The 26,266-nt window shown below is 39.0% G+C and overlaps 1 protein-coding gene across 2 annotated transcripts; it reads left to right on the top strand.

Annotated features, from left to right (window-relative positions):
• Nucleotides 1-254: 254 nt before the first annotated feature.
• stag2b (STAG2 cohesin complex component b) lies at nucleotides 255-23,655 on the top strand. Of its 2 annotated transcripts, none has more exons than XM_063490111.1 (34): nucleotides 255-444; nucleotides 2,488-2,612; nucleotides 2,694-2,775; nucleotides 2,891-3,034; nucleotides 3,138-3,234; nucleotides 3,476-3,552; nucleotides 3,741-3,945; nucleotides 5,064-5,215; nucleotides 7,699-7,772; nucleotides 7,881-8,004; nucleotides 8,137-8,235; nucleotides 8,399-8,478; nucleotides 8,640-8,747; nucleotides 8,893-9,004; nucleotides 9,119-9,236; nucleotides 9,340-9,443; nucleotides 10,253-10,345; nucleotides 10,443-10,532; nucleotides 10,662-10,865; nucleotides 11,220-11,290; nucleotides 11,404-11,491; nucleotides 11,627-11,707; nucleotides 11,806-11,898; nucleotides 12,192-12,366; nucleotides 12,457-12,596; nucleotides 12,807-12,908; nucleotides 13,023-13,171; nucleotides 15,271-15,399; nucleotides 15,639-15,865; nucleotides 16,901-17,123; nucleotides 19,646-19,750; nucleotides 19,835-19,961; nucleotides 20,842-20,916; nucleotides 21,703-23,655. In XM_063490111.1, the coding sequence occupies exons 2-34, from the start codon at nucleotides 2,572-2,574 to the stop codon at nucleotides 21,724-21,726; spliced, it is 3,813 nt and encodes a 1,270-aa protein (XP_063346181.1). In that variant the 5' UTR covers nucleotides 255-444; nucleotides 2,488-2,571; the 3' UTR covers nucleotides 21,727-23,655. The 2 variants fall into 2 exon arrangements, with proteins under 2 accessions (XP_063346181.1, XP_063346174.1); XM_063490104.1 differs by having other exon boundaries at nucleotides 19,832-19,961.
• Nucleotides 23,656-26,266: the final 2,611 nt, after the last annotated feature.

Here is a 26,266-nt window from a genome sequence, read left to right as displayed (position 1 = left end):
AGTTGTCACTGTGAACTGGGAAGGAACTGCAGACGAGAACCATACAGATTTGCTACGATACTTCAAATAGTAACGTCCTTGGTTAGTATTGTGTGCTCCTTTTATATATACAGAACAAATGGCTAGAAAAGCTAGCCCACAGAAAACAGAGGCGGTAGTGTTACCGTGCAGTTCTCGTCAGTTACCACTAGATGTCAGGCTATAAACCATGCATTCAGTGCGAGTATTGTGGCCGCTAGGTGGTAGCTCTGCACCAGGATTTCCTCCTCCCAGGTCGTCGAAACAACAAACCGAACTACGGAGCAAGCGGGGTGAGAGAACGTCCGAAACCGCCTCTGACCGCGACTTTTAAACTCTTTTTACAGAATTGTGGCGGAATTCAGACGGAGGCTGTATACGAGTAGTAAAAGTTACGATTGTACCGGGACTACATTTCACAACAAGGTAAGTTAGCTGTAAAATGGCGGAGAGCTATCTGGAACTTAGTTGATTTGTATTTTGCTAGCCGTCTCGCTAGCCAGGCTAGCTTTAGATGAGCGCAGAGCGCGGATGTCTGCCTGAACCAAGTCGCTTCGCTAGCTCGCGGAACATGGCTACTTCGGTTGTTAGCAGGCTAACGAACTGGATTTTTTACACAGCGGCGCAAAATACGTAGCTCGGAACAGACAGAAGCGTTTTATTGCCATAGCCGACTTACTTGCACTTTATATATTTGTAAACAAAGTGTTTGTTGCTTATGCAATACGGTCCTGGAACTCCCGAGGCAAGATGGAGGACGCAAGGACGTGATGTTTTTTTAGGTAACGTTAGCAGTAGCTCTTAGCATTGCTAACTAGTGGGAGTTATTTTCAGCTCGTCCATTGGAGTTTATCTGCTATTATTTGCTTTATCTTCGGACGAAGACTGGTTACGAGTGACACGTAGACAGAAATTAGTTAATGTACACGGCAGCATTGCTGACTAGCCTTATTGTGTTCCGGCTAATATTAGCTTACGCTAGTACAGAAAGGCTTGCGTTGTTTTGTTATTATGGTCCAACTAGTATAGCAATGGTAAACGCTGGCATGTTCTGAAAATCTGACGATATTGCATTATATGCGCTTCTCGTTTTTCTTATTTGGCTATTCATAGTTTGTTTTCCCTAAGTAGCGCATGCTTACTTAATCAAATTTCAACTAGCTGACGCTGGGGAAAATACGCCAAAAATCCACGGTTACTTAGCTACTCGCGCTAGCACCAGCAGCGCACCGGCGTCAATTTTGACAGGAACCGACGAAGAGCGGCTCCGTGTCGGCAGCGTTGGGGCGAGCGGAGCCGGTAGTTGGTGGCATAGTTGTCCTTGAAAAATTCACACAGTTGAGTTTCACATTAGCGTGTTTTTTGTTATATAACATTCTTTACTGTCGTTTCGCATTAACAAGTTTATGAGATACACTCCCCGATTTGGCGCCACTTTTTCTGTCTGCACGAATCCCGTCGTCTTGTCATGCAGTATCCCCCTCACTATCAAGGAAATGGGCACGGTACCAAACTCTCAAACTAAGAATTAACTGTGAAAAGCTGAAACTCACATAGTCATAGAAACTACATCACATTGAGTACTAATATTTGCTTTGCTGTTAGCTGATGTTAACCAATTTAACGTTTACTATTTAATTCACAGTAAACAGTAATAACCTGTAATTTGGCACGCGTGAGCCTTCATTTTGCGTGAAATTGTAAGAATCAATTTGCTATTCGATTTAAATCGGATAGTCGGCCTTAAAGTTTACTAAGTGATTGTGTCTAGTTTAATAATGGAAGAATGACAACGTTGTGTATGTTAGCTCCAAGTGTACTAGGACTGAAAGAGGGACTCACTGCACCCAACCTGGTGTACAATGGGTGGAGTTTGTCTTTTCCAGACTGAATCGTTTACTCGGTAGGACTTTTATTGCTTTCACTGACTGCTACAGAAAAAAATACATTTGGTTCAGAGCGGACATGGTATTAGTCCTGATTTGAAAACTTATTTCTGCTTGCTACTTTGATCTGTGTGCCACTAATTTACACTTCACAACCATGCAATAGTTTCCCTGTGGCCTGCAGAATCTTGTTGATGTTGATACTGGCATTTGATTGGTTGAGATATGTATGGGGCGGATAGGGCAGTGCCATATTTGGACATTGAGGAAGACACTCCGGTCTTGATTGTATGACGTTGTCTGTAAACCCAGGAGAGCCGAGAAAGGGAGGGAGCCAATGGTTGGACAGTGAGCATGACAGGAGCGTTTGTGTCCGCCCCCTGTTACCATGTGAAACCTTTTTTTCTTTTTTCCTCTCTCACTCTCTCTTTCAAAGATCTGCTAAGTAACATTTGCTCACTACAGATGCCGTGATTTCTGGAAACACAAAGTGTTTATTTTGTTTAGTTTTCAGTGTTGCTGGTGAAATGTGCAATAATACTGCATGTGTAGCACTCCACAACAATTCTGCTCCATATTCTAGGTCACATGCAACGTCTCCTGCCTTGTATTTTGTGAGGATTATAAGCCAGTCGTAAGTTAAAGTTATCCAGAAGATGTTGCAACAATGATAGCACCAGAAATACCATCAGAGTTCGCCTATACTCAGTAAGTATCTACTTCTAGTTTACATTTATTGTTAAGGTTAAGGTTGATATGATATCTCATGCAGTTATTTGTTTTTGTCAGGGATACAGACACTCGATTCTCCTCAGACACAGACTTCTCTGAGGATCCTGATGGAAGGAGTGCAAATTCAGCTAAAGGAAAGGTATAGATGCAACAAATGGACCATTGCACAAGTATTGGTAACACACATTGTTTTTCTTTCCTTACACTCTGCAGTGGTTCTCAGATTTATATTTGTTTTTTCACTACTTTCCCAGGGTGGAAAGAAGGGGAAGAAGGCAGCAGGGGAGAAAGGAAAAGGAGGGAAGGGAGCAGGCCGTATAAATGGCCACCACCAAGAGAATGGCATGGAAAACATGATGCTGTTTGAGGTTGTGAAGCTGGGAAGGAGTGCAATGCAGGTATGAACAGTAAGCCCTTTGAAATTGCCACCTTTTTTCCCTTTTCTTTTACTCAGTAAGAGAAAAAAATACACAACTTGTGCTTGTCCCCATCTTCTTGCAGTCTGTTGTTGATGACTGGATTGAATCTTACAAACATGACAGAGATGTTGCACTGTTGGATCTCATCAATTTCTTCATCCAGTGCTCAGGATGCAAAGGTATTTATGTTTCTCAGCTTCAGTACTAATACTACATGATTGGCTGTTTTTTTTTTTTTGTTTGTTTGTTTGTTTGTTTGTTTGTTTGTTTGTTTTTAAACTATATTGAGGAAGTATGTAGGCTTTGTTGTCCTGCAGAACCTCCCTCCACTCATCTGAATCAGTAGTTCCGCTTTTCCACTCAGGAAATTGTCTTCTGTCTAACCTCTTTCTTCTTCTTCTTCTGTTTTTTTCCTGTCAGGTGTGGTTACTGGAGAAATGTTTCGCAACATGCAGAACTCTGAGATCATCCGACGGATGACAGAGGAATTTGATGAGGCAAGTTACCACACTAGACTAATAATCACACCATATTCACTATAAATCACTTAAGTGTCATTTCAGATGCCAAATACAGAATTCTTGTACGTACCAAGGACAATAAACTTTGCTAATTTGTGGTAGATAACTGCCACTTGTACTAGTCATTGTAGTGAACGACTGTCGTTCCTCTGTGTACTTTGCAGGACAGCGGTGACTACCCTCTAACCATAGCCGGGCCCCAGTGGAAGAAGTTCAAAACAAGTTTTTGTGAATTCATTTCGGTGCTAGTGCGCCAGTGTCAATACAGTATCATCTATGATGAGTATATGATGGACACAGTCATCTCCCTTCTCACCGGACTATCGGATTCCCAAGTCCGAGCCTTCAGACACACCTCAACACTGGCAGGTAAGATCGTGTGTGTTTATGAATTATATTTAAATGTTTGTGCTGATTTACAATCAGTAGCTTCTTTTCCAAGCATACAACATTTATCTAGCTGGGAAAAGTTGTGCTTTAAAGGTTTTTCCTTGATGTATCCTTGTGTTTGAACTGCAAGCTCATTTGTAGTGCTCTTGGATATTTAAGAGGTCAGAAATTTTCATCGGTGTAAGTACACAAAGTGTAAACTCTAGTTTTTTTTATACTGTCAGCACACTTTGTTTCATAGTAGTATTAAAGTTAATAACCCCAGTGATCAACCTAGATGGGCCACCTGCACAAATGTTTTAAGTTATTTTTTGTGATTGTTTTTGCACTCCTAAGGGCAGGGCAACTCAAGTCTTTATTATGAGCTTGTTGTGTACACATGAACACTTAGGATAAATGTAAGCAGCAAAGGGGGATTTAAACGCATTAAAAAACGCAAAAGAATCTTGATCATATGCTCTACAATAATCCGAGCTATGTAGAACACATAGCCGATATTGTTAGGCTTAATACTTACTCTGTCACGTGGGTACTGTGACTATAAAACATATAGGTATTTTTTCTGTCTGGAAAGTTGTTGTCATGAACTTTCAGTATGCTTTTGTTGTGCTTCTGTTTGGGTGTGAATGTTGGTCTTGGCAGGCTGGCCTGTTTCAGCTGGTGGACAGTTATTTTAGATAATACACTAGTTAATCATTGTTCTCTGCACCGAAGCTACTGTGTTCCCCAGGTGTTTCTAAAACTGGATCTATTCATAATCAATTTGCTTTGAGTTTGGTGACTTGTCTTCTTTTGTAAAGCATACTTGAATTCAAGGTGTCTACTTAGTCAGAATTAAAGGAACCCAAACATATTTTATTTTTTTCTAAAATACAAATATTGTTCCAGTTGTGACTATTTCACCATCCTGTAAATTTAAGCTATTGCTATTTTGCTCTGTAGTGGAATCAGAACTAAATTTCATTGCATATTATTAATACCAAACACCCACTGATGTCAGATAAGCTCACATAATTTAATGAGAGACAGTTCTGAAATAATCTACAGATAACAGAAATTATTTTATTTCTTCACGTTCCTTGTTGTGTTTTTGACAGCCATGAAGCTGATGACAGCCCTGGTGAATGTAGCTCTAAACTTGAGCATCAACATGGACAACACCCAGCGCCAGTATGAGGCAGAGAGAAATAAAATGGTCGCTAAAAGGGCAAATGACAGGCTGGAGCTGCTGTTGCAAAAACGTAAAGAGGTAAGCATTGCAACAATTTGTTGCATTTGTTTTTGTCATGCAGCTTATCACACCTAAGCACATGTCATGTTTATTAAGATTCATTTGTACGTTTGACACTTAAACTTCACATTGAAAACTGGTTTGTTTGAGCAGTGATTTGGTAATGTATCAAAATAATTGGCAACTGTTCCTTAGGGCTCTGCCACATTGTATCGTCAGCTATAGTACCGGTATACATTTTTACGTTAAAAGTATCCTATCGCAATATTTTTACTGTAGCAAAACCATTTGTTTATGTTCTTTTGTGTGTACAACAAGGAGACAAACCCGGGCATGTCTGAAAGTAAGAGCATTGTGTCACCCTCTAATGACAGTTTCGTACCTAAAAAGAGAACTACTTCAACAACCTCCAACAAAGCACTGATCTTTGCAACATATATAATATATACATATACAACTGTTCCCCATAAATGTGGAAACAACACACGTTTCACGTCTTGAGATAAAAACGCACTGTTGAGTAAAACCAGGCTACAAAGGAGGAGATGCTTGCAGCTGGAGATGTTCGACCCAAATAGAAAGAAAAAACTTCATCATCCACATGTGTGAAAATGTTGTACAAGTTTCTGATGAATTACAATTTAGATTTACGTCAGCTTTTGTTAAAGTATTAAACAGTTATATAAAACTTAAAGTTTCCAGGACAAACACTAACTAGACTTCTACTTCTGTGCTTGCATTTTATTTATGCTGTTGATGGTTATAATGCTGTTCAACTACAACTGTAGTTTGTCATCCATGACAGTAGCTTATGGAAAAGAAGGATTGAAAACGCCCTTCATTTATTGAAAATGCTGCTTCTCCTTCAGTTAGACAAAAACAGGAGCAGTTGGGTAGGCTGTATAGCCTCAAAAATATATCACAATATTTTGAGAAAATTTTCAATAATGTATACTTTTTTAAAGTTCATAAATATTACAGCAAATTGCTTAATTCAGAGAGATGCGGTGCATAAGAAAGGTGTGCCCTGTGTTTAAAAGACTTGTTGCATTTGTGTTGGCAAGCATCGTGTTGACTGTTGAAGTGGAGCCACACTTTTGAAAGTTTAATTCTGTGTCTGTGTGCACGTGCTGCATGATGCTGCAGCTGAGAGGCATCTCTTCCCTGCCCTTCCACACAGGCTGTGAGAAGGTCGTCTCTTACAGCTTGAAAGTAACAGAAATGACTAATGCTTCAATCTTAGTGCGAATGAAAATTGAAGTTGGAGAGATAAATGTTATTGCTGTTCAAGGTCTGCCTGTTAATGTGACTGCATGCATTTCAGATTTATGCTCTGTTCAAACAGATTTGCAAATGTTACTGTGTCTGCCCTAGTGCACATACTCTCATAATGTTTTTTTTTTTTTTCTCCATTTTTGAAAAATGACCAGAATCCTTTAGACACGAAGCCAACACATTCAGATGCCATTACATTAATTGAAAGCAGCTATAGATTTTTAAATACTGCCAGTGTAGCTATGTAAATGCGGTAAAAGTGTAGCATTGATGTGTGAGAATAATGACTATCATCTAGCACACACTAAAGTAGAACTGTAAAGAATGGATCCATTTTAGATTTAGCAAATTAGTAACAAGCTTTGAAAATTCCCTGGTAACCAAATGCATTTGAACAGATAACTTTTAGCCTACTCTGTTTAGGTGAAGAAAACTACTTTGGTCCTTGATTTGTTTAATTTATAAAAGCTTGCGCCTGTGCAGAGTTGTGGAACACAATGGGCTTAACTGGTTATTATGTTTCAGCAGCTGGAGACTGTGTTGGCAACAACACAGCGGGAGGGTCCCGCTTTGTACCCATTTCCCCAGTAAAGTGGGAGGACACAGACCAGTTTCTCGCAGAACTTTTTTTTGGGGGGGAGATAGTCATTGCATACATAGTATATTCTTCTGAGCTAGAGTATTTATTGAATTGAACTTTGTTTCAAAATAAGGACTCTATTCTGAATCAGAGATGACGATACCAGAAATCTCAGGTGATATGTGAAAGATTCACAGTATATTATTTGTTTTTTTTGTGGTCACCTCAAAGAATTTAAACCAGTATTCTACAAAATCAACAACTGACATTAAACTTAGACTCTCCCCAAAACATGAAAGAACCTATATAACCATGTAAACAGGAATTACTGTAGCTTGTGAGCAGACATTTGTTGGTTTAGGAAGAATAGTGACTGCTACTCCTCTGTAGGTGGTGAACCCGCAATGCCAAGTGTTATTTAGCCTGTATGGCTGGTTTATTGGTTATATAACAGCAGGTCCCACAGGGCATCCATCTGTTAGTTCACTGTGCAGCCACACCACAGCATGGTGGCATAGTTGACTGTCACACTAGTCTTATTATGTTAACAATGCATCCTGACCACCAGTTATTGTTGCAGTCTGGTCAGTTGCTGTGTTTGTGTGATAAAATGTGCTGACATGGTTTATTCTGCTCCTAATTTCAGCTCCAGGAAAATCAGGACGAGATTGAAAACATGATGAATGCAATATTCAAAGGAGTGTTTGTTCACAGATATCGGTATGGCCTTACATCAGTCAGCATCCAGTCTTGAACTTTGTTATCACTGTCTTTTCTACTGACTGCTAACAGCACTCATTCTTGTTTTGTTAAATAATGTTTTAACAGGGATTCAATAGCAGAAATCAGGGCGATCTGTATAGAAGAGATTGGAGTGTGGATGAAACTCTATAGTGATGCCTTCCTCAACGACAGCTATCTGAAGTATGTGGGATGGACGATGCACGATAAGGTGGGCAATACAAAGGACTCTGAATTTTTTAAGAGTTCCTCTTAAGGTGTATACTTCATTTATTTATTTATTTTAAAAAGTGTGTTGATAACTGCAGTAACCAGTAATGGATACTTTCTTACTCTATTCCAGCAAGGTGAAGTACGTCTAAAGTGTCTCACAGCACTGCAGGGCCTCTATTACAACAGAGAACTCAATGCCAGACTGGAGCTCTTCACCAGTCGCTTTAAGGTCAGCACCACCTGCTGGACAACTTAAACACAACAGTTATATTTGTTCCATACTCTGAGAAACAAACTCCATGGGCTTGTCTTTATTTAACTATGCTTTCAGGAATTCAGGAGTTTGCGAGGCAAAATGACTCATTAAGTTTTCTGTCTCTCCCTTTGTTTAGGACCGCATCGTCTCTATGACTCTTGACAAAGAATACGATGTAGCAGTACAAGCTATTAAGCTACTTACTCTTGTCTTGAAGTAAGTGGTTGTTTTTGATAATATCTAATGTTGTTCAGCACAAGTGATTGGGACGTAGTTTATACTTCAAGGCTGAGCACTTGTAAATTTTGTGATTTGCATCAAGTACATGTGTGCTACTGATAAAGTCTTTGTAATCTTCTTTGTATTTGTTTCTGCAGTAGTACAGATGAGGTGTTGACTCCTGAGGACTGTGAAAGTGTCTATCACTTGGTGTACTCGGCACACAGGCCGGTCGCAGTTGCAGCTGGAGAATTCCTTTTTAAGAAGTATGTTAGACATAAGTTACGATTTCTAGCTTCAGGCTTGTAGTGATTTTTGTTTGTAAACCTTTGCAGTCCCAAGAAATAGTATATCAGCTGTTTGAGTTATGTATTCCATGTGATTCCCAACTAATGAAAAATATTCTCAAAGATTGTTCAGCCACCGAGAACCGGAAGATGAAGGTGCCCCCAAAAGGAGAGGCAGACAAAGCCCCAATGCCAACCTCATTAAGACCACTGTCTTTTTCTTCCTGGAGAGTGAGGTACATTATCATGCTATATTTTCTGTTCTCACATTTCTGCCTTTATTGCCCGTACTGTTTTGTAAACAGTATCAGTGATTCATCCCTCATCTGTTTGAACACTTATTCCATCAGCTCCACGAGCATGCGGCTTACCTAGTGGACTCACTCTGGGAATGTGGTGCAGAGCTACTGAAAGACTGGGAGTGTATGATCAGCTTACTGCTAGATGACCCGTTGCCAGGAGAGGAAGGTATGGCACTGTATTTTTTTTTTTTTCTCTCTCTTTGTACTGGTATGCAGTTTAGAGCACTATTGTGATTTATTGATTTCTCTGTTTGGTTTTTCTTTTGCAGCTCTTACAGACAGACAAGAGACGGCTTTGATTGAAATCATGCTGTGCACTGTACGCCAGGCTGCTGAGTGCCACCCACCTGTTGGAAGAGGAACAGGGAAGAGGGTAAGAGTGGCTGACACGCTAAAAATCATAAGCCAATACTAGTCACGTCTGTTTGTTGGATTGTGCTGTCTTTGTGCTGTTCTCCTAATCGACCAACTATCCTGGGATTTGGTGACAGTAATATTATAGAGTTAATTATGTTAAATTGGTTAACTCTTTATGAACCTTCTGAAACATGGCCACTTAAAAGATCTACAGATCCATGTCTGTTTATAGGTCTTCAAATAATTGTCACCCAACTTGTTTGATTATTTATTTATTTTTGTAATTTTGCTGTCTGAAGTGCAACATGTAGGCCATCAGAGGATAAGACTGTTTGCTAAGATTGTTTTAATGTATATACTTTCTTTTGCTCATTGTCGTGGTGTTTGATTTTGGAGACAAGACCAGTTCTGGGATATTCTTCATGTTTTTTTTGTTTTTTGTTTTTTTCGTTCTGCATAATTGTAGATGCTAAACATGTACTTTCTGACATGTTTCTGCTGCACTTACATACTTTCTTTATTTTAATGAGTTTAACCACAGCTGCTTTGGGCCCTTTTTATGCAGTCCTACTGAGTTGTTTACAACACATTGGTTTCTAAAGAAGTTTTCTCAGTTTACTACTTAAATTATTTAGGAAATTCAGTTAAAAGCTAAAAATAAAATTCCCCAGATGTGCCCAAAAAAAAGGAGAAAAAAAAAAAGGATTAATGTAGTTCACATTTACCCCAAATGGCGGTGTTTGGTATTAAGAAGTCAGAGTACACTTTCTGAATGGATGAATGGAGACTAGTTGTGTGGTCTAATTTGGCTGCATCACACATCAGGTGATGACGGCTAAAGAGAAGAAGACTCAGCTGGATGACAGAACCAAAATAACAGAGCTGTTTGCTGTGGCTTTGCCCCCTCTACTGGCAAAGGTATGTCATATCCACTCAGCTTTCTTAGAAGCAATCTTCCTAAGGAGGTTGTACTTTTAACAATACAGCATCATTGTGCTCTTTATGTGCTCCACAGTATGCCGTGGATGCAGAGAAGGTGACTAACTTGTTGCAGCTTCCGCAATTCTTTGACCTGGAAATTTATACCACAGGGCGTCTGGAGAAGGTAAGACAAATTGGCTTGTCGGACAGCGCTAATCAGATCAGAACAAATCGGATTAATGTATTTAACATGTTAATGTGATTGTTTATCACACACACGATGCTGATATCTCTATCTCCCGCTCTCCTCCAGCACCTGGAATCCCTGCTACGTCAGATCAAAGAAATTGTCGAGAAGCACACAGACACTGAGGTTTTAGAGTCCTGCTCTAAGACTTACCACGCCCTCTGCAATGAGGAATTCACAATCTTTAACAGGGTGGACATAGCCCGTTCCCAGCTGCTGGATGAGCTGGTGGACAAATTTAACAGGCTATTGGAGGACTTTTTACAAGAGGTGAGAGTAATAGTGCGCTTAAATGTCCAGCATACCTATAAGTCCAGTACAACAGAAACTAGCTCAACATAAACCATGAAAAGAGCACAGCCTCCGTTATTTGTGTTCTGTTCTAGCTCTGTCACATCTCGTAACTCTTCATTTATTGGTATTGGAACTTGTCCTGTTGTACAGAAGTCTTATATATAGCAAGGATGAAAATACTTGATGTGCTGTGAAACACCTTATCATATAGTTTGTAAAGAAGCTCATCAGAAATTTTCACCTTTCTGGACAACCTGAAAACTCCAGTTTGTTTTTATTTATGATAACATTAAAGATCTTGACCTGTTAAAATCACTTTTTTCTGTACAGGGTGAAGATGCTGATGAAGATGATGCTTATCAGGTTTTGTCAACTCTAAAGAGGATCACAGCTTTTCACAAGTATGTTTTCTCAGAAGTGTTTTCTATGTGCTTTTATCTGCGTCTGCTGCGTTGTTGGTGGATTCAGTGTGCGCGTTTTTGAAAGTGATGAGACGTCGTCAACTCTTTTGCAGTGCACATGACCTCTCGGGATGGGACCTTTTTACCAGCAACTTCAAGCTGCTCAATACTGGCATAGAGAACGGGGACATGCCTGAGCAGGTAATATACATAAGTTACTCTGCATAATTTTTATTTATTTATTTTTTTTTTAAATGCTCGAAAATACTGATGTTTTTTTTTGTTTTTGTTTTTTGTGTGGGTTTTCTCTCTTTCTCTCTCGCTCCTTGTGAGTAGATAGTCATCCATTCACTGCAATGTACCCACTACGTGATACTGTGGCACCTCGCCAAGTTATCTGAGGGCAGCTCCAGAAAGGTGAGGTCTAATCACATTTCATTGCTATTTTGTGCTGTTTTAACAGATTTAAACAGCTATAAATGTGATGTTTTAAAATGCGTTTGTCTTTGTTTCAGGATGATCTGGTGACCCTGAGGAAGCAGATGAGGGCATTCTGTATGATGTGTCAGCGCTACCTCACCAACGTTAACACAGCTGTCAAAGAGCAGGTGACACAGATGAGAAAATGATAATTATCCATGTTTAAAAGTGCGCGTAAAATCATCTTGAAAGCAAAGCAAGAACACCTAAAGTACATGGAGTTTGTGCAGCTGAACAAACTTACCTTTTAACTCTGAAGTGGTGGTTTGGTTGCCTCCTATTGCAGCTACAGTGGATATTTGTTAAGCTCCAGAGCACTTATAATATATCTGCTTAACTTAAAATCTAATTTGTGATCATTTTGTTTAGGGCTTGTGCACGCAGAGTTTTAACTTTGTTCTTTTCTTCTTTTTTTCCACAGGCGTTCACCATCCTGTGTGATCTCCTGCTCATCTTTAGCCACCAGATGGTGTCCGGAGGCAGAGAACACCTGGAGCCCCTGGTCTATTCTCCAGAGGACTCACTGCAGTCTGAACTGCTCTCGTTCATCATGAACCATGTCTTCATAGACCAGGATGATGACACAAATAGCACAGGTATGAATATGCAGATGTGCAGTTTTGGCACTGCACTGGCCAAAGTGAGGAAGTAGCTAATGGGATTTCAAATTGTTTGTTCCCCCTCAGATGGGCAACAAGACGACGAGGCAGTAAAGATCGAAGCTCTGCACAAGAGAAGAAACCTCCTGGCTGCCTATTGTAAACTCATTATCTACTGTGTGGTAGAAATGAGGACTGGAGCTGATATCTTTAAACAGTACATGAGGGTAAGCTTAAGCATTTGGCATTTAAAAAATATGCAGTTGTGTATTACCCCCATTAACTGTGAATATAAGTAACTCTTACAGGAAAAATAGTTGTAATTAACACATTTGCTGTTGTCCTGACCTTGGGCACATGCATGCACACACACACAAAATTCTTCACGACCTTTCAATGTTTTTCCTGTTTTTTTTTGTTTTTTTTTGCTTTTACAGTATTACAATGATTACGGTGATATCATCAAGGAGACTATGAGTAAGACTCGGCAAATTGACAAGATTCAGTGTGCCAAGACGCTCATCCTCAGTTTGCAGCAGGTCAGTGTGCACACTGTTGCTCCCGTATTAATTAATTCCATAATTGTGACCTTCTGCTCATGTGTCCCAGTGGTTAAGATGTTATCTAATGTTCCATATCTCTCTGTGTCCTAGTTATTTATTGAAATGGTGACTGAACTGGGTCATGGCTTTGATCGCTCCTCCTCGGCATTCTGTGGAATCAAGGAGTTGGCACGTCGTTTTTCTCTAACTTTCGGTCTCGATCAAGTCAAAACCAGAGATGCCATTGCCATGCTGCACAAGTAAGGCTTTATTCCGCTCATATTGGGTTACAAAGCTTTTCTTAGATTTTGGCCCCGTATCTGGGAACTGTCATGTTAGACAAATTACTTCTTGAATACTGTGTTTCCTTTGCCATGTTGTTTTTCCTCCGGATTTTGGAGAGGCTTAAGGCATGAAATGTTACACTCTAGCCTTTTCCAGTACAGTAAGTATTGTAGAAAAACATGTTTAAAAAAAACCAAAATGCAACACTGAACTGCAGAAACATAAAGGAAGGCAACCGACCGTTACATATTTGAGCCGTGTGAATGAACACAGAGTTTTCTTAATATCTGATGGTGGATCATCACTACTATCATTTCAACTATCTTCTCTAAAAACAAACTATTGCCGTGGCAGAAATCTATTTTAATACCGTTATAAGTGGTGGAAAATTGGTTGTTTTAAGCATTCAATCTTCTCGGTGGCTTTTGTTTCTTTCATGTGAATTGTTAAATCTCTCACAGTCAGTGAATGCTACGTTATATTGGACATACGGAGCAAAATCACTGATGAAACATTGGTACTAGTAAATCTTTATCTGTTTGAGCCAATCAGTTTCACAGATTAGTATTATTAAATTTGTTCCAATTCAAAGAGTTCTGAAAGAAGGCCTAAAACTACTTAAGTTATTACTGAAAATTGAATTCTTTTGTTCCATGGTGCAGAGGGAAGAGTGCAAGAGGACTGAAACAAACAAAAATAAATGTATAAAAGTAGTTGCCATTAATTGTTGCTATAGGTCCAGAATCTTACAATATGCCTGCCTAGTTGGGTCCAGTACACTTGTCACGAGGTCATATTTTAAAATGTGTACTAAAGAGGTAGTAATTCTGACAGCTCTCTCTAGTATTTCACAGGTTTAATTATTTTATATAAAGTAATATTACACTATTGAAAGTTGTGGCATGACTACTGCAACTTGCTTTACTTAAGTGGTACGAATCAAATGCTGTATGTGTTCAACACACTTAAACTACTAGATCTAATATGGGGCCAACAAGTCAAAACAGTTTGTTTTTATACTAAGAATCTGATAGCCTGAAATGTTCAGTGGTCTATTCTCAGTTTGTTACATTTAGGAAAGGTAAATCGCTAGCCTGTAATAACAAATGTGTGCTGTTTAAGCAATTAACAGTCTAATCAGTGAAGCTCTATGTAGGTACCATATTATACAAATAGTTATTGAAGCAGATTATTATTTTTTTTTATCTTTTGATTTTGAAAGGTCTTTAAATGTTGAAAATCCCAGTGATTCCAGCCTCAGCATCTAAGGATATGCACAGGGTTGCTGCTCTTAACTCAGATATTTTACTGCAGTAGGAATGAGTGATATGGCCCAAACATAATATCACGATAAATTTGGTCATGTTTTTTTGGGAGTATGTATCGTGGGTCTATCTTCTTAACAAGCTCCATGAAGCCTCCCTTCACCATCGTTTGGATTGGCATCATATCTTTTTTAAAATCATACGGAGTACAACTAGCTAGAGACTTGGTGAGGCTATGCTAAATGAGCTTACTTTGTTTTAGTTTTGTAGCGTTAGCTGCAGAGCTTTCTCTCAGGCTTTCAGACAATCCTGGTACAGACTCGGCTGCTGATGCTTGAGATGGTGAAGTAAGTTAGACGTATTTTCCCCCATTTGATATTACAGGCTTCTTGCACTCCTTCCATATTATCGTGGTCTGTTCTGTATCTGCTCGTTTGTATCCAAAATATTTCCAAACCACTCAAGTAGCTGCTCTTTTGGGAATTAAATCTTCAGCAGTGATGCTTTAGCCATGTTTGCCTTCACTTTCACAACTTTAATAACTTCATGCTGCATGACCCACTTTGGCGTAATCTGCTGTGTAATAGGGTGATTTGTTTTTACACCATGAAATTAGCATATCATGATATAATATTTATTTATTGACCCGGGGCAAAAACAAAAACTGCCGGTATTATCATGAATATTGTGAGTATGCACACCTCTACTACACAGTTAAGATGAACTGCTTTTTGTTTAATGTCTACGAAACGTTGCTAATCCTTGCTCACAGGTCTTTCTTTTTCTCTCTGCCTCTGTGCTTTTCTCAGGGATGGTATCGAGTTTGCATTTAAGGAGCCTAGTCCCCAAGGAGAAGGAGGCCCCCCACGCAACCTGGCTTTCTTGGACATCCTCAGCGAGTTCTCCTCCAAGCTTATGAGACAAGACAAGAGGACTGTGTAAGCTGATTTTCTTCTTTTCTCCCCCCTCTGCTTTTGGATGGGAAGCTTCAGTATCTCAGTGGAACAGGTGTTTGTGACAACTGGTGCAACTGGTGTTTCTGATGCATGACAGCATTTTTTTTAATTTTTTTTTCCTCAAATGCCCCAATTGGAATGTGCACCTGGTTTCACGTGTGAAGTTTGTCCTGTGTATTTCATATTTCATTTTCTCAAGATGACCTCCCTCTTCTCCCCAGCCACATGTACCTGGAGCGATTCATGACGTTCCAGATGGCGCTGCAGCGAGAGGACTGCTGGCTTCCTCTCATCTCCTACAGGAATTCCCTACAGGCTGGGGGTGATGATGATACCATGTCTGTGATGAGTGGCTACTCCAGCAGAGGCTCTTCCGTTCGCTCCAAGAAGACTAAGCCTCCTGTTGTTACAGCTGGAACTTCAGCAGCCAAGAGGAAGTTGCCAGAAGGTATTGTTTACTCAGGAATATTAAAATAAAAGTGTTTAATTATAGTGCAGGTGGAAAAAATATATTGATTTTTAGTTTGGTTTAAAAAGATTAAAGCTAGCCGTTTTCTATAAACTATAAACATGAATTAAATCGGAGAAATGCATACAACTCAGCCAGGCACGATGTTACAAACACAGAGCCCAGATTAACCCAGATGTCTTCTCACTAGCCTGCATGGGTGGGGTTAGGAGATTAAACAGCAGATGTTAGGAGAGAGTCAAAGTACTCTTTAACAGTCAAACAACCTCTCTAGTGTATGTTTGCTTCAGAACTATTCATGACAGGATATCTCTCTGTATCAGAGGTTAAATTTGGATTTCAAGAAAAGTAGAGTTTACTGGCCCCAAGGCAAAGTCCAAGCCTTCTTGGTTATTTTAAAGCCACTAACTAATAAATGAGAAAGCATAAAAGCTCCATACAATCACCCTCAAGTTTGTTTTTGTTTTGTCCTTTACAAGTGATACTTCATGTTTCTGATGTTATGGCTTAATTTACAGCTCCAGAGAACATTATCTCACACTCTGTTGCCGCCAGAGCACTTAAACAAAATGCCATGCTAATTCATATTGTGGACAGATTAAGCCAAGAAAAACGGTTAATAATGAGTAGATATGCTAGCCTTTATCAATGTGACAAAACAGCTGAGTATTGTGGCTCACTGGGGGCAGGGGAGAGACGGCCCACCGTTTTCACTGTTGTGTAATTTTCCAGGTGGTTTCTGTTCCTGGAGTTCCAAACACACAGACATGCTCAGAACTATATTTTAGTTGTATACCTACGCCTCTTCTGTGAACTGTGGCAATCCCTGCCCCTGGTGCAAAGGTTAATTTGTTGCTTTTGCCATAGCAACCAAACAAAATCCTAAATTTTGATCCTCCTCAAACTCAGCATGGCCAGGATCATAGAGCTTTGCATTGCTAACTTGTGCAAAATGTATAAAAACGAGAATGTGTGTGGTTGTTTGAAACAAACGCTTTGGCTTTTCCCGTGCAGAGGAGAGCAGCAGCAGCAGTGAAGTCTGGCAGCAGAGCATGCAGACTCCAGTCATGATGCCATCTCCCCATCTCACCTCCACTGCCATGCGGGACCCTAAGAGGGCGCGTGATGACAGCTTCATGGGGGTCTACCCCCTCCCTCACGACCAGCAGCAGCCCCACCAACACCCGCAGCACCATCAACAGACGCCCCAGCACCACCAGGCGCCCATGGATTACAAGTATGCATGCCTCAGTCTTTCATTGCTGCACTATTGCTGTCATGTTCAGCACAGTAATCGTTACAGGCTAATACACGCTTCATTCAAATAAAAACATTTATACTGTGGAGGACTTATCGATTCTTCACCATCCTTAGATGCGAAACCTCTGAAAACTTCACGTTTGTAAGTGTGTAATAAAATAAAAGCACACTTGAGTTGGCAAGACCACAAATAGGTTCAAAGACTTAAACACATTACTTAGGTCTGTAGCATATCAGTGTTAAGTTATTAGCAAAGCATTTTGATGCACAATAATGAGGGCAGTTTTGATAATGGCCTATTACCTAGATAAATCCCTAGGAAAAGAACAAACACATTAGGAGTCTTTACAGATTTGCTATGTGTCTCTTAATCAGCAGAGAATGGGCAGATCAATGAGGAAAAATGGTGTCTGAGCTTCAGAATTGAATTAATCGATCAGCGAAAATATACCTATATGATATTAGTGAGCAGGATTTGGTATTAATCGTGCCTCTAACTAGTGCTGGGCGATATGGAAAAAATATTTATCACGATATGAATTATTTTATATCACGATAACGATATATATCACGATATACCACCTGACCTGTGGTCATCTGGAAAGTATGCAGTCTGTAAACAGCGAGTGGAGAGGGTGCAGTTGTTTTGAGTTACCATAAAGCATGTCGCAAATCCGGGTGCACGTAAAGCAGCACCATGTCGCAAAACCACAAGACGGAGTTTCTTTGCAAAAAATATCATTTTTTTTATACTTTATTTTCTCTTGCATAAAGTTAAGAGTATGTATAGTGAGAAGACAACATTAATATATTTGCACAGGCTATTTAACCCTTTAAGACCTACCATAGAACCAAGTCTGCCAGAGTTTATCTTTACATTTTACATGCTGTAGTGCCATTTGTGGGAGCATTTCAAGTTGCTATACATCAATACAACCGTTCTAGCCCAAAGTTTAATAATATGTATGTATTAAGTCCATAGTAACTACATAAATTGCAAAAAAGTGCAATAAACTACAAAAAAATTGAAAATCTTTTTTTTTTTTTTTTGTTACATATATTTCTAGTTAGAGAAATTTAAGAGGCTTATCCCTCAAAACTGTAAATACAAAAAAGTTGCACAAAATAGTTTCCAACCACGAGAAATTTATTTTGAGTGTCTTCATAGTTTTATTTTTGAGATACACAAATTTTATATACCACAGGAAAAATGAAAATAAATAAATGCAAATTTGCAAAAACACAGCATGTGCATCAAAATAAACTATTTCCAACAGTGTAATTTGACTTCTAAGCATCCCGGAAACGATACAGAAGAGCATAAAGTCAAACATGACTTTTAAAAACACCAACATAGGCTTTGAAGCTAAAAAACTATATTTTCCGCGAAATGACGTCACTTCCGGTTTCGGACAGCTAATGGCGGACATGCGATAGTTCGCGCTGACTTATATTCCAACTAGTAAGTGTTATGAACAGCTGATCGGATCGGCAAAGCGTGTTTCTGGAATATTATGTTTTTGTTGCTGGAAGTACTTTTTATGCAATTTTTGCAAAGCTATATGTGGAAGGAAACCGTGACCTAGGGCAAGCTAATGGAATAAGATGTAAGTACAACTCCTACGTTTTCATATGCAAAAGAAATTATTGCGCTACCTCACGTGGTTCCAGTTCTACAGGGATTTAAAAATAGTTAGGGAAAACGGAGTGTGCCTGCTCCGACCGGTTGTAAAGGGTTAATGATCTTTTTTATGTAATAATTTATAAAATTAGGGTTAGAAACGATAGAAACGATAGAAGACAAATGGCACGATAGACACTTTTCTATCGTCCACACGATATATATCGTCATATCGCCCAGCACTACCTCTAACTAAGTTGAGATTATATAAGATGAGTAGTGAATAGTTGTAGCCTCTCAAAGTACAGGCTGAGAAAACTGGAAGTAGCCTGGAGCTACAGCAGTAGCCACTTACTTTCCTTGAGCACCTTCAATTACTCAAAAACCCCACAGTCCAACATTAACGTTTTTCCCTCTTCTTTCTTTGTTGACCCTATAATCTCAAAGCTCTTTAATGACCATTTACTTTTAATTAATTATCTGTTATTTAAGCTTATCCCGATGTTTCATACTATAACATTTTATAAATACATCTAGGCTCATATCCAGGCCGATTATTCAGGCCAGAGGATCACTTATTCTCTGAGAAAAGGTTTGGACTGGAATGAGCCAAAATACATTAAGACAGGGTTCAGTGTAATTGCCCATTTGCATGCTATTAATTTGGAGGGCAAATGGTAGCAAAATGGTTGTGCCTAACAGCCTGCCAAGTGTTGGTCCTACTGGGACAGTGACTGACTAGTTTATTTATCCACCCTGAGTTTTTACAGGCATCGGGCCAGTGTGCAACTAAGTTGTATCCTCATGGTATCCCCAGTAAAAACACCAGACAGTTGTGGGTCAAAACATGGCTAAATAATGTGCTCTCATATATTTAGTTCCCAGGTGACGTGGATGCTGGCTCAAAGACAGCAAGAGGAGGCACGCCAGCAAGAAAGAGCCATGAATTATGCCAAGCTCAGGACCAATCTGCAGCATGCTATGTAAGTCACAGGCACACCTGTATGCCCATGTGTAAATCTGAAAACTGGGTACAATTCGTAATTATTTAATGGTTTGCTCAGCAGTCGTCGCGGCACTGGGCTCATGGAAGAAGACGAAGAGCCGATTGTGGAGGATGTGATGATGTCATCAGAAGGCCGTATGGATGACCTCAATGAAGGCATGGACTTTGACACCATGGACATTGATCTGGTAAGATACATGCATTTTCACGAGTTTGTACTTGGTGTACAAACATTAAGAAGTCCTCTGAAGCGCTGTGATACGAGCTTGTGTCTTTTTGTCAAATTTAGGAAACTCTAGATCACAATTGAAGTCAGTTTTTGTTTTTTGTTAATGGTCTTGGAAGCCAAATCAGCACTTTACACAAGAAACTTTGTTTCCAAATTGTCTCTTTGTCATTTAATGATTCAGTTTGATGGTAGTTGGAGATTACCAAAGAAAATTAACCCTTTTACAACTAAGTTCAGAATGTATTCTGATGCATTTGAGTAACTGTTTTTTTTTATTGCACACACTGCCGGCGGGATGTAACCAAGCACCCTGTTTTGAATGTTGTCTGTAATAGAACTAGCACAAATCATTAAAGAGAAATGTTTGCTTGTGGGAAGAATATATCTATCTTTTTCTTTTCTTTTTTTTTTAAAGTATGTACTTGCCAGTACATTGCAATTGTTGGTATACCATGATCAAAACAGACACAATTATTTTCATCATTTATGCCAACACCACAGATTTATGTATGCCGAGTGTAAAGCCAGAACAAAATTTGATCCGAGGCTAATACCTCTCTTGGATGCTGGAGCTGGATTCCATGAGATGGGCTCCAAATGTCATGTTGAATCAACCAGAAGACTGTACAACTGTCCTCGTTTCTCTAAATTCACTCTACATGAATGTTCCAAACATATGCTGAAATTTCATACCTCCTATTTGTTTTTTATTGTATGTTGGTTCTGTTGATTTCTGCAGTTTCTGCTTTCTTTTTTAATATATGGGGGTAAAGTTCTAACAGTGGGTGGGAGTAGTTGTTTGACAATCTACTAAATATGCTGTTTCTTAAACCTCATAGCCACCCTCCAAGAACCGCCGTGAGAGGTCTGAGCTCAAGCCCGATTACTTTGACCCTTCTATCATGGATGAATCGGTAAGGAGCACCTTAGATCAGGATCCTGTACTGATCCTGATCCCAATCTTATATTTTGTTTGTTGACTTGTTACATGTAATGGTACACACTAATACTGGGTTTTTATAATGTGAAGGGACACAACTGTTGGGAAGTAAATTGCAATTGCCTGCCTTTTAAGCTAGACCAGCTGCTAGCCTGTTTTATTTGGGTTGTGAATGAGGCTGTGCATTTTGACAGGCTGAGCTGACTAACCTTTAGCCAAGTGCAACATTTCTTTTTGGTGAGCAGAGCAACCATTAAGCTTGTATAAACGATTTTTATTTATGTCTGACTGGATATCCAGCCTTAAATTCTTGTTCCAGACTGTCACAAAACCTCTGGGAAGGGTTTTTTTTTCTTTCTTTTTCCTCCTCTTCTAGAACAATGTAAGGCTAAGTAGAGCCCTGTGTGACTGGTTTATGTTATCTTAAACAACCTTTTTGATCACAAAAATGAAACTGAATCAGAATGGAGCAGTTTTGTCTGCGCTAAATACTTCAAATCTTGTTCCATTAAGGTTTTTCTGAGGATATAAACCATTTGCGATGTACTTGGCTTTTACCAAGTTCTTTTGCACGGCTCAGAACAAGCCTGTTTAAGATCAGGATTTCTCAGTAACTGTTAATTTAGTTTGGAAACTGGTTGAAAACTGTCATGTTCTGTCAGACTTTAATCATTACTGATGTAGATGGACATTTAATCATGTAAACATCCAGGAGAGTGCAGTGTGAAGTCTGTATTAATGTTCTGTTTGTTTCTTCCAGATGCTTGGGGTGTCCATGTTTTAAGCTAATATCCAGATGATTTTGACGCTGGGATGAGAGAAGAGGCGCTTTGTATTTAAAGAGAATTTTAGAAGCGAAAACAGAAGTGTTTTCTGTAAGAAAAGGCAAAAATGAAAAAAAAAAAAAAAAAAAAAGGAAAGAAAAAATCTGGCTTGTACTTTACGTGGACCAATGACAACCCACACTCAGTGTTGCTTGCTCAGAGAGGACTTTGTTTCAAATATTTACTTTTATAATCTTGGGTAAGCTCTTCCTGTTCAGAAATAGCGTAACAGGCCACTTCCAAACCTATTAGAGATGAGACATGTCTGAAGAAAAATCAGTAATAGCTTTTTGTTTTCCTTTTTTTTTCTCTTTCTTTTTTTTAATGGGGATGAAATGGTGTGTTTAACTTAAGAAACATTTTTGTTTATGTCTAACCCTTTTTACAATTGTAGTAAGTTACCAGGTGTGAAGTAGTAATTTATAAACGGACTGTAGTAGCTTGCTTGTACTGTGTTAGCCAAGTGGATGGAGGTCTTTATGTTTCTGTGCTTTTTTTTTTTTTTTTTTCCTTCTTTTTTTCCCCCTTCCTCCCTTTTATCTGTTTCTTCTTCCTGTTGTTGGCCCTGAGTTGAGGTCCTAATAACCACTGGTGGTTAAGATGGTGAGATGTCATGTAGAAACAGTTAAGATCCCTTTATGCTGTGAAGATTCCTATAGAGTCCACTGAACGCTCCACGCTGTAAGTCCCAGAGCTTACCCCAGGATTTGAATCACTCCTTAACCACCATCTTACCAGATACATATGTACACCTTTCCCCCTCAAAATGAGCTTTTTTTTCTTCTTCTTTTTTTTTTTTTTTTAAATCCCAGTAGTACCACTGTGTGGGCTCTGGGGGATAACGGCTCGGTCAAAGAAAATCACCTTTTTTCTCTTTAAAATCCAGCAGCATAATGTTGAAATGGGTATCTCTACATTTTAAATAAAAGTTATATATGAATCGGTGCTGATTTTATATATGTGCTTTTGGTTTATTATTTTCTTATTTTCAACTTTTCAACCTTCAGTCACAAAGTGAGAAATGTGTAAGTAAAACTTAAAAAAAAAAGAAAGCATGTAAAGCCATGCATCAAGGAAGATTTTTAAATTTGTATTTTTATGTTTTGTTCTTTTATTTTTTTTTCTCTTTGTCTTGATAATGTCTTCGGGTTTCTACCTTTTTTCCTACATGTAAATTAGTTTGGATAAAACTAATGAAAAGACTTGTGAAATTCAGCTTTAAGGTTTTCTCAACATTAAAAAAAGAGTCCGGTCACAAAATACTTCTAGATTTCAAATGTTAAAACTGTAAGGTAGTCATTCAGCCAATACTGAAGATGAAAGTTATTCAGCAGCGCTGTGGCAGCTAGACAAAGCTTAGATTTTGACATGTATTTGTCACACACAAGTTTTAATGAAATGTTTTGTCTACTGAGGTTTTTATTTTGTAGTCATTCCATGCTTAAGCCTTAAACATGCTTGTGGAGGTCACATTTTCTCACAGTAATCTTCCATGTCAGAGGATCAGTCATGTTTAAAGGTGGATAATTGGCTTCTTAGAACATGAAATATGAGGTGGTCAGATGTAATGTGATAAAGTAGATAAACAGCCTATATGTGTTTTGCCTAATTATTTTATGTAAGTAAAAAAGAAAAATTCTTTTAAGGAAAAAAGTACTGTTTATTGTTTGTTACTTACCACTACATCGGTATAAATTCTTATTAGATCATGTGTATATATACAAAATTTTATTTCTTTCCTTCATTTTGGCCATGTCTGTGTTTTATTTTGTCAGCACTCTTGCCTACACTCTGAGTTGTCTATTATCCCATCCTCTTTCAGTCACTCTGTTTTCTGATTTGTACTTGTCTGGAGACAGTAACTTTTGAATAAAAATCAACACATTTCATCTGTGGTAATTTTTACTTTTGGCCACAACAAACAAACTGCAACTAATGGAGCTATGACTAATCAGGCTGCACAATAGACTTATGTTCTCTTTGCAAAGCCTAAATATGGTGTGGTTTGGTGATTCCAAAGGTGGAGGAGGCTGAAACGTATACAATATCAAGTGCACCTCAACAAGTTAACAGTTGATTAATATAAAGTCAAAAAAGACAAAGTGTGTAAATCTAAAAACCGATTAACCTTAACACTAGAATTTAGATAATAGTTGCATGCTTTCATACTAACGGTATGTAGGGGGGATGGCGTTAGCCGAACAATGCTAATTTCACTACTAGTTCATATAAATAAAATATTGATTGAACAAAAAGTGTTGCTAGCGGTTAAGTTTTTGAACTGGGTATTAACATTTAAAGCAGAAAAACACTACGGATAAACACTGTTGTTAATTATGTAAATTTAGCCTAAAGTATGGCTAGGAGGCAAACCGTTAGCAAACTAGTAACTGTTAAAGCAAATTATACTACGGGTAAACGTAGAATTGTTGAACAAACAATGTAAATTTCAGTGGATGGCGGATGTAAATAAAATGTAAATTTGACTAAAGTATGGCTAGGAGGTAAACCGTTAAACTGCATTAATTTTTAAAGCAGTAACATTCTAGTGCGGATAAAAACCGTTGTATTTAAACGGAATCCTTGAAACGGCTTTTGAGTCCTTGAGTTAATTTATACAACTAAAACAAACTACAGTTAAGTAATTGTTAAGCGAACATTATTTAAATTCAGTTAGAAATGAGTTTAACTGAACACATTTCTATGGAAGCTTGTTTCTGGAGCAAGTAGAGCTATGTCGAAATTTTGGGTTATTACAAAATTACTAGTTGGAGCAAATTTTTTGACTTACAATCTTGAAATTTGAATTACTTCTGAGTGAGTTTGAGTTTTTCAGGACGTCAGGTAAACAACAGGTAACCGCTGGAAAGTTATTACCTTTCATGCCACATGGGGGCAGTGTGGTTCAAGGCAGACCTCCACTCTCCCTACAGTGGCTTTACTGCTGTACATTTTCTGACTCATAATACATATAGATATATATCTTGCACTTCTACTAAGTCACTGACAAACAGAATGTACACATCTTGCTACACACGACAGCTTTTATCTTTGTGTTGACTATCAAAAAGATCCCATTTTTAGCAAGAGTTGTCATGTGGAGACAAAGAGCGCCAGTGTTGCTCTTCTGATAAAAGTGAGGACGCGTGGTAGCAGGAAAAAAAAAGGGATGAAAGCAACTGAGACTTCTGTGTTAAATGCATGATTAATAAAGAGGCGCTCAGATCACTGCAGGCGTACCAGAATAGGACCTGGCAGTGAGCGCCCTTCATGTCCAGCTTGTAATACATGAAGAGGCTCATCTATCACTACGTCTGCTTGTCACACGTCGGCTATCAGAATACTGCGAAGGGAAGCACTTCCCTCTGCAGCCCTGTGTAATTGTCATCTGAGCTGTCAACCTTTTTTTGTAACATGCTGTTAGTGGTGTTCATGCAGAAAGAGACCAAAGAGGAATCTTGGATTGGTGTGTAGCTGTTGTCAAACCAATTGTCAAAGTTATTTCCACATCTCACGCTTCTGTGCCAAAGCGATTATCTTCCCTATACTTTTCTTTCTGTAGCTGTTTTGTTTTTTTTTTACTTCCTTTTCTTTTTCCCACAGCAATGCATCTGCTTGGGCTGACTTGGGGGTTAAAAGCTGTGCCGAGGTCAGGGCTGCGGATTTTAAATCAGAGCCTCATATGGACTTAGAGCCTGTATTTACTTCTGATAACCCAAAGGCCTCAACATACACTATCAGTTCAGCTGGTGTTGAAACCTCAGCGGGTCAAGGAGGACTTCTGATTTACACATACACGTGAGTTCACTGTGGAAACTCATCTAAGAGGATCCGAACAGCATTTCATGGTCATTCAAAATATGTTTGCTCTACATTAATTGCTGCTCTTTCTTGTGATTGATCACAAGCCTCCCCCTAAGAAGAGCTGTTTCACGCAACGCCTGAGACTTTTCCAGGACTCTGCGAGGAGATAAACCCAGAGAATTTTAATTCTGTGGATAAATCATTAATGAGAACATTGGTTGTAATCTTCTCAGCTTGTAAGGGCAGAGGAAAGCAGCTGACCCTGGAAAATCATTTACCAGGGCCGGCCTCAGATTAGGCACACGGCCTCATTCACACAGACAGGCCAGCAGCGCTTGAATGTCCAGACTCATCTTCTAGCGCCTCATTCATTCCAAACCGTATCATTCCAACAATGTGCTGGGCATCCAATAAAATATCTTGTAACCAAATAAAGGAAAAGAATCTCTCCTGGACTAAGAGGAGACGCTCTGTGGGCTGTAACTGAGATGTCAAGGTGAATGTGAAATGAGAAGTAGGATCAATGCCCTTCATTATGATGAGCAGGTTTCATGAGACAAGCCAGAACAGGTCAGAGATTCCAGTGAGAAGCTATGAATAGAGCGCCGTGGGAATCCACCTTCTGCCTCCTGTCGGTTTTCTTCATATTGACACACAGGCAGAGCGGCTAAAGGTATGCTGAATGAGTGAACGAGT

The sequence above is a fragment of the Pelmatolapia mariae genome, linkage group LG2, assembly GCF_036321145.2.
Source record: "Pelmatolapia mariae isolate MD_Pm_ZW linkage group LG2, Pm_UMD_F_2, whole genome shotgun sequence".
In the NCBI taxonomy this organism is placed as follows: Eukaryota; Metazoa; Chordata; class Actinopteri; order Cichliformes; family Cichlidae; genus Pelmatolapia; species Pelmatolapia mariae.
Note: the sequence above shows the minus strand (reverse complement) of the source record. Positions and strands in the feature narration are given on the sequence as shown.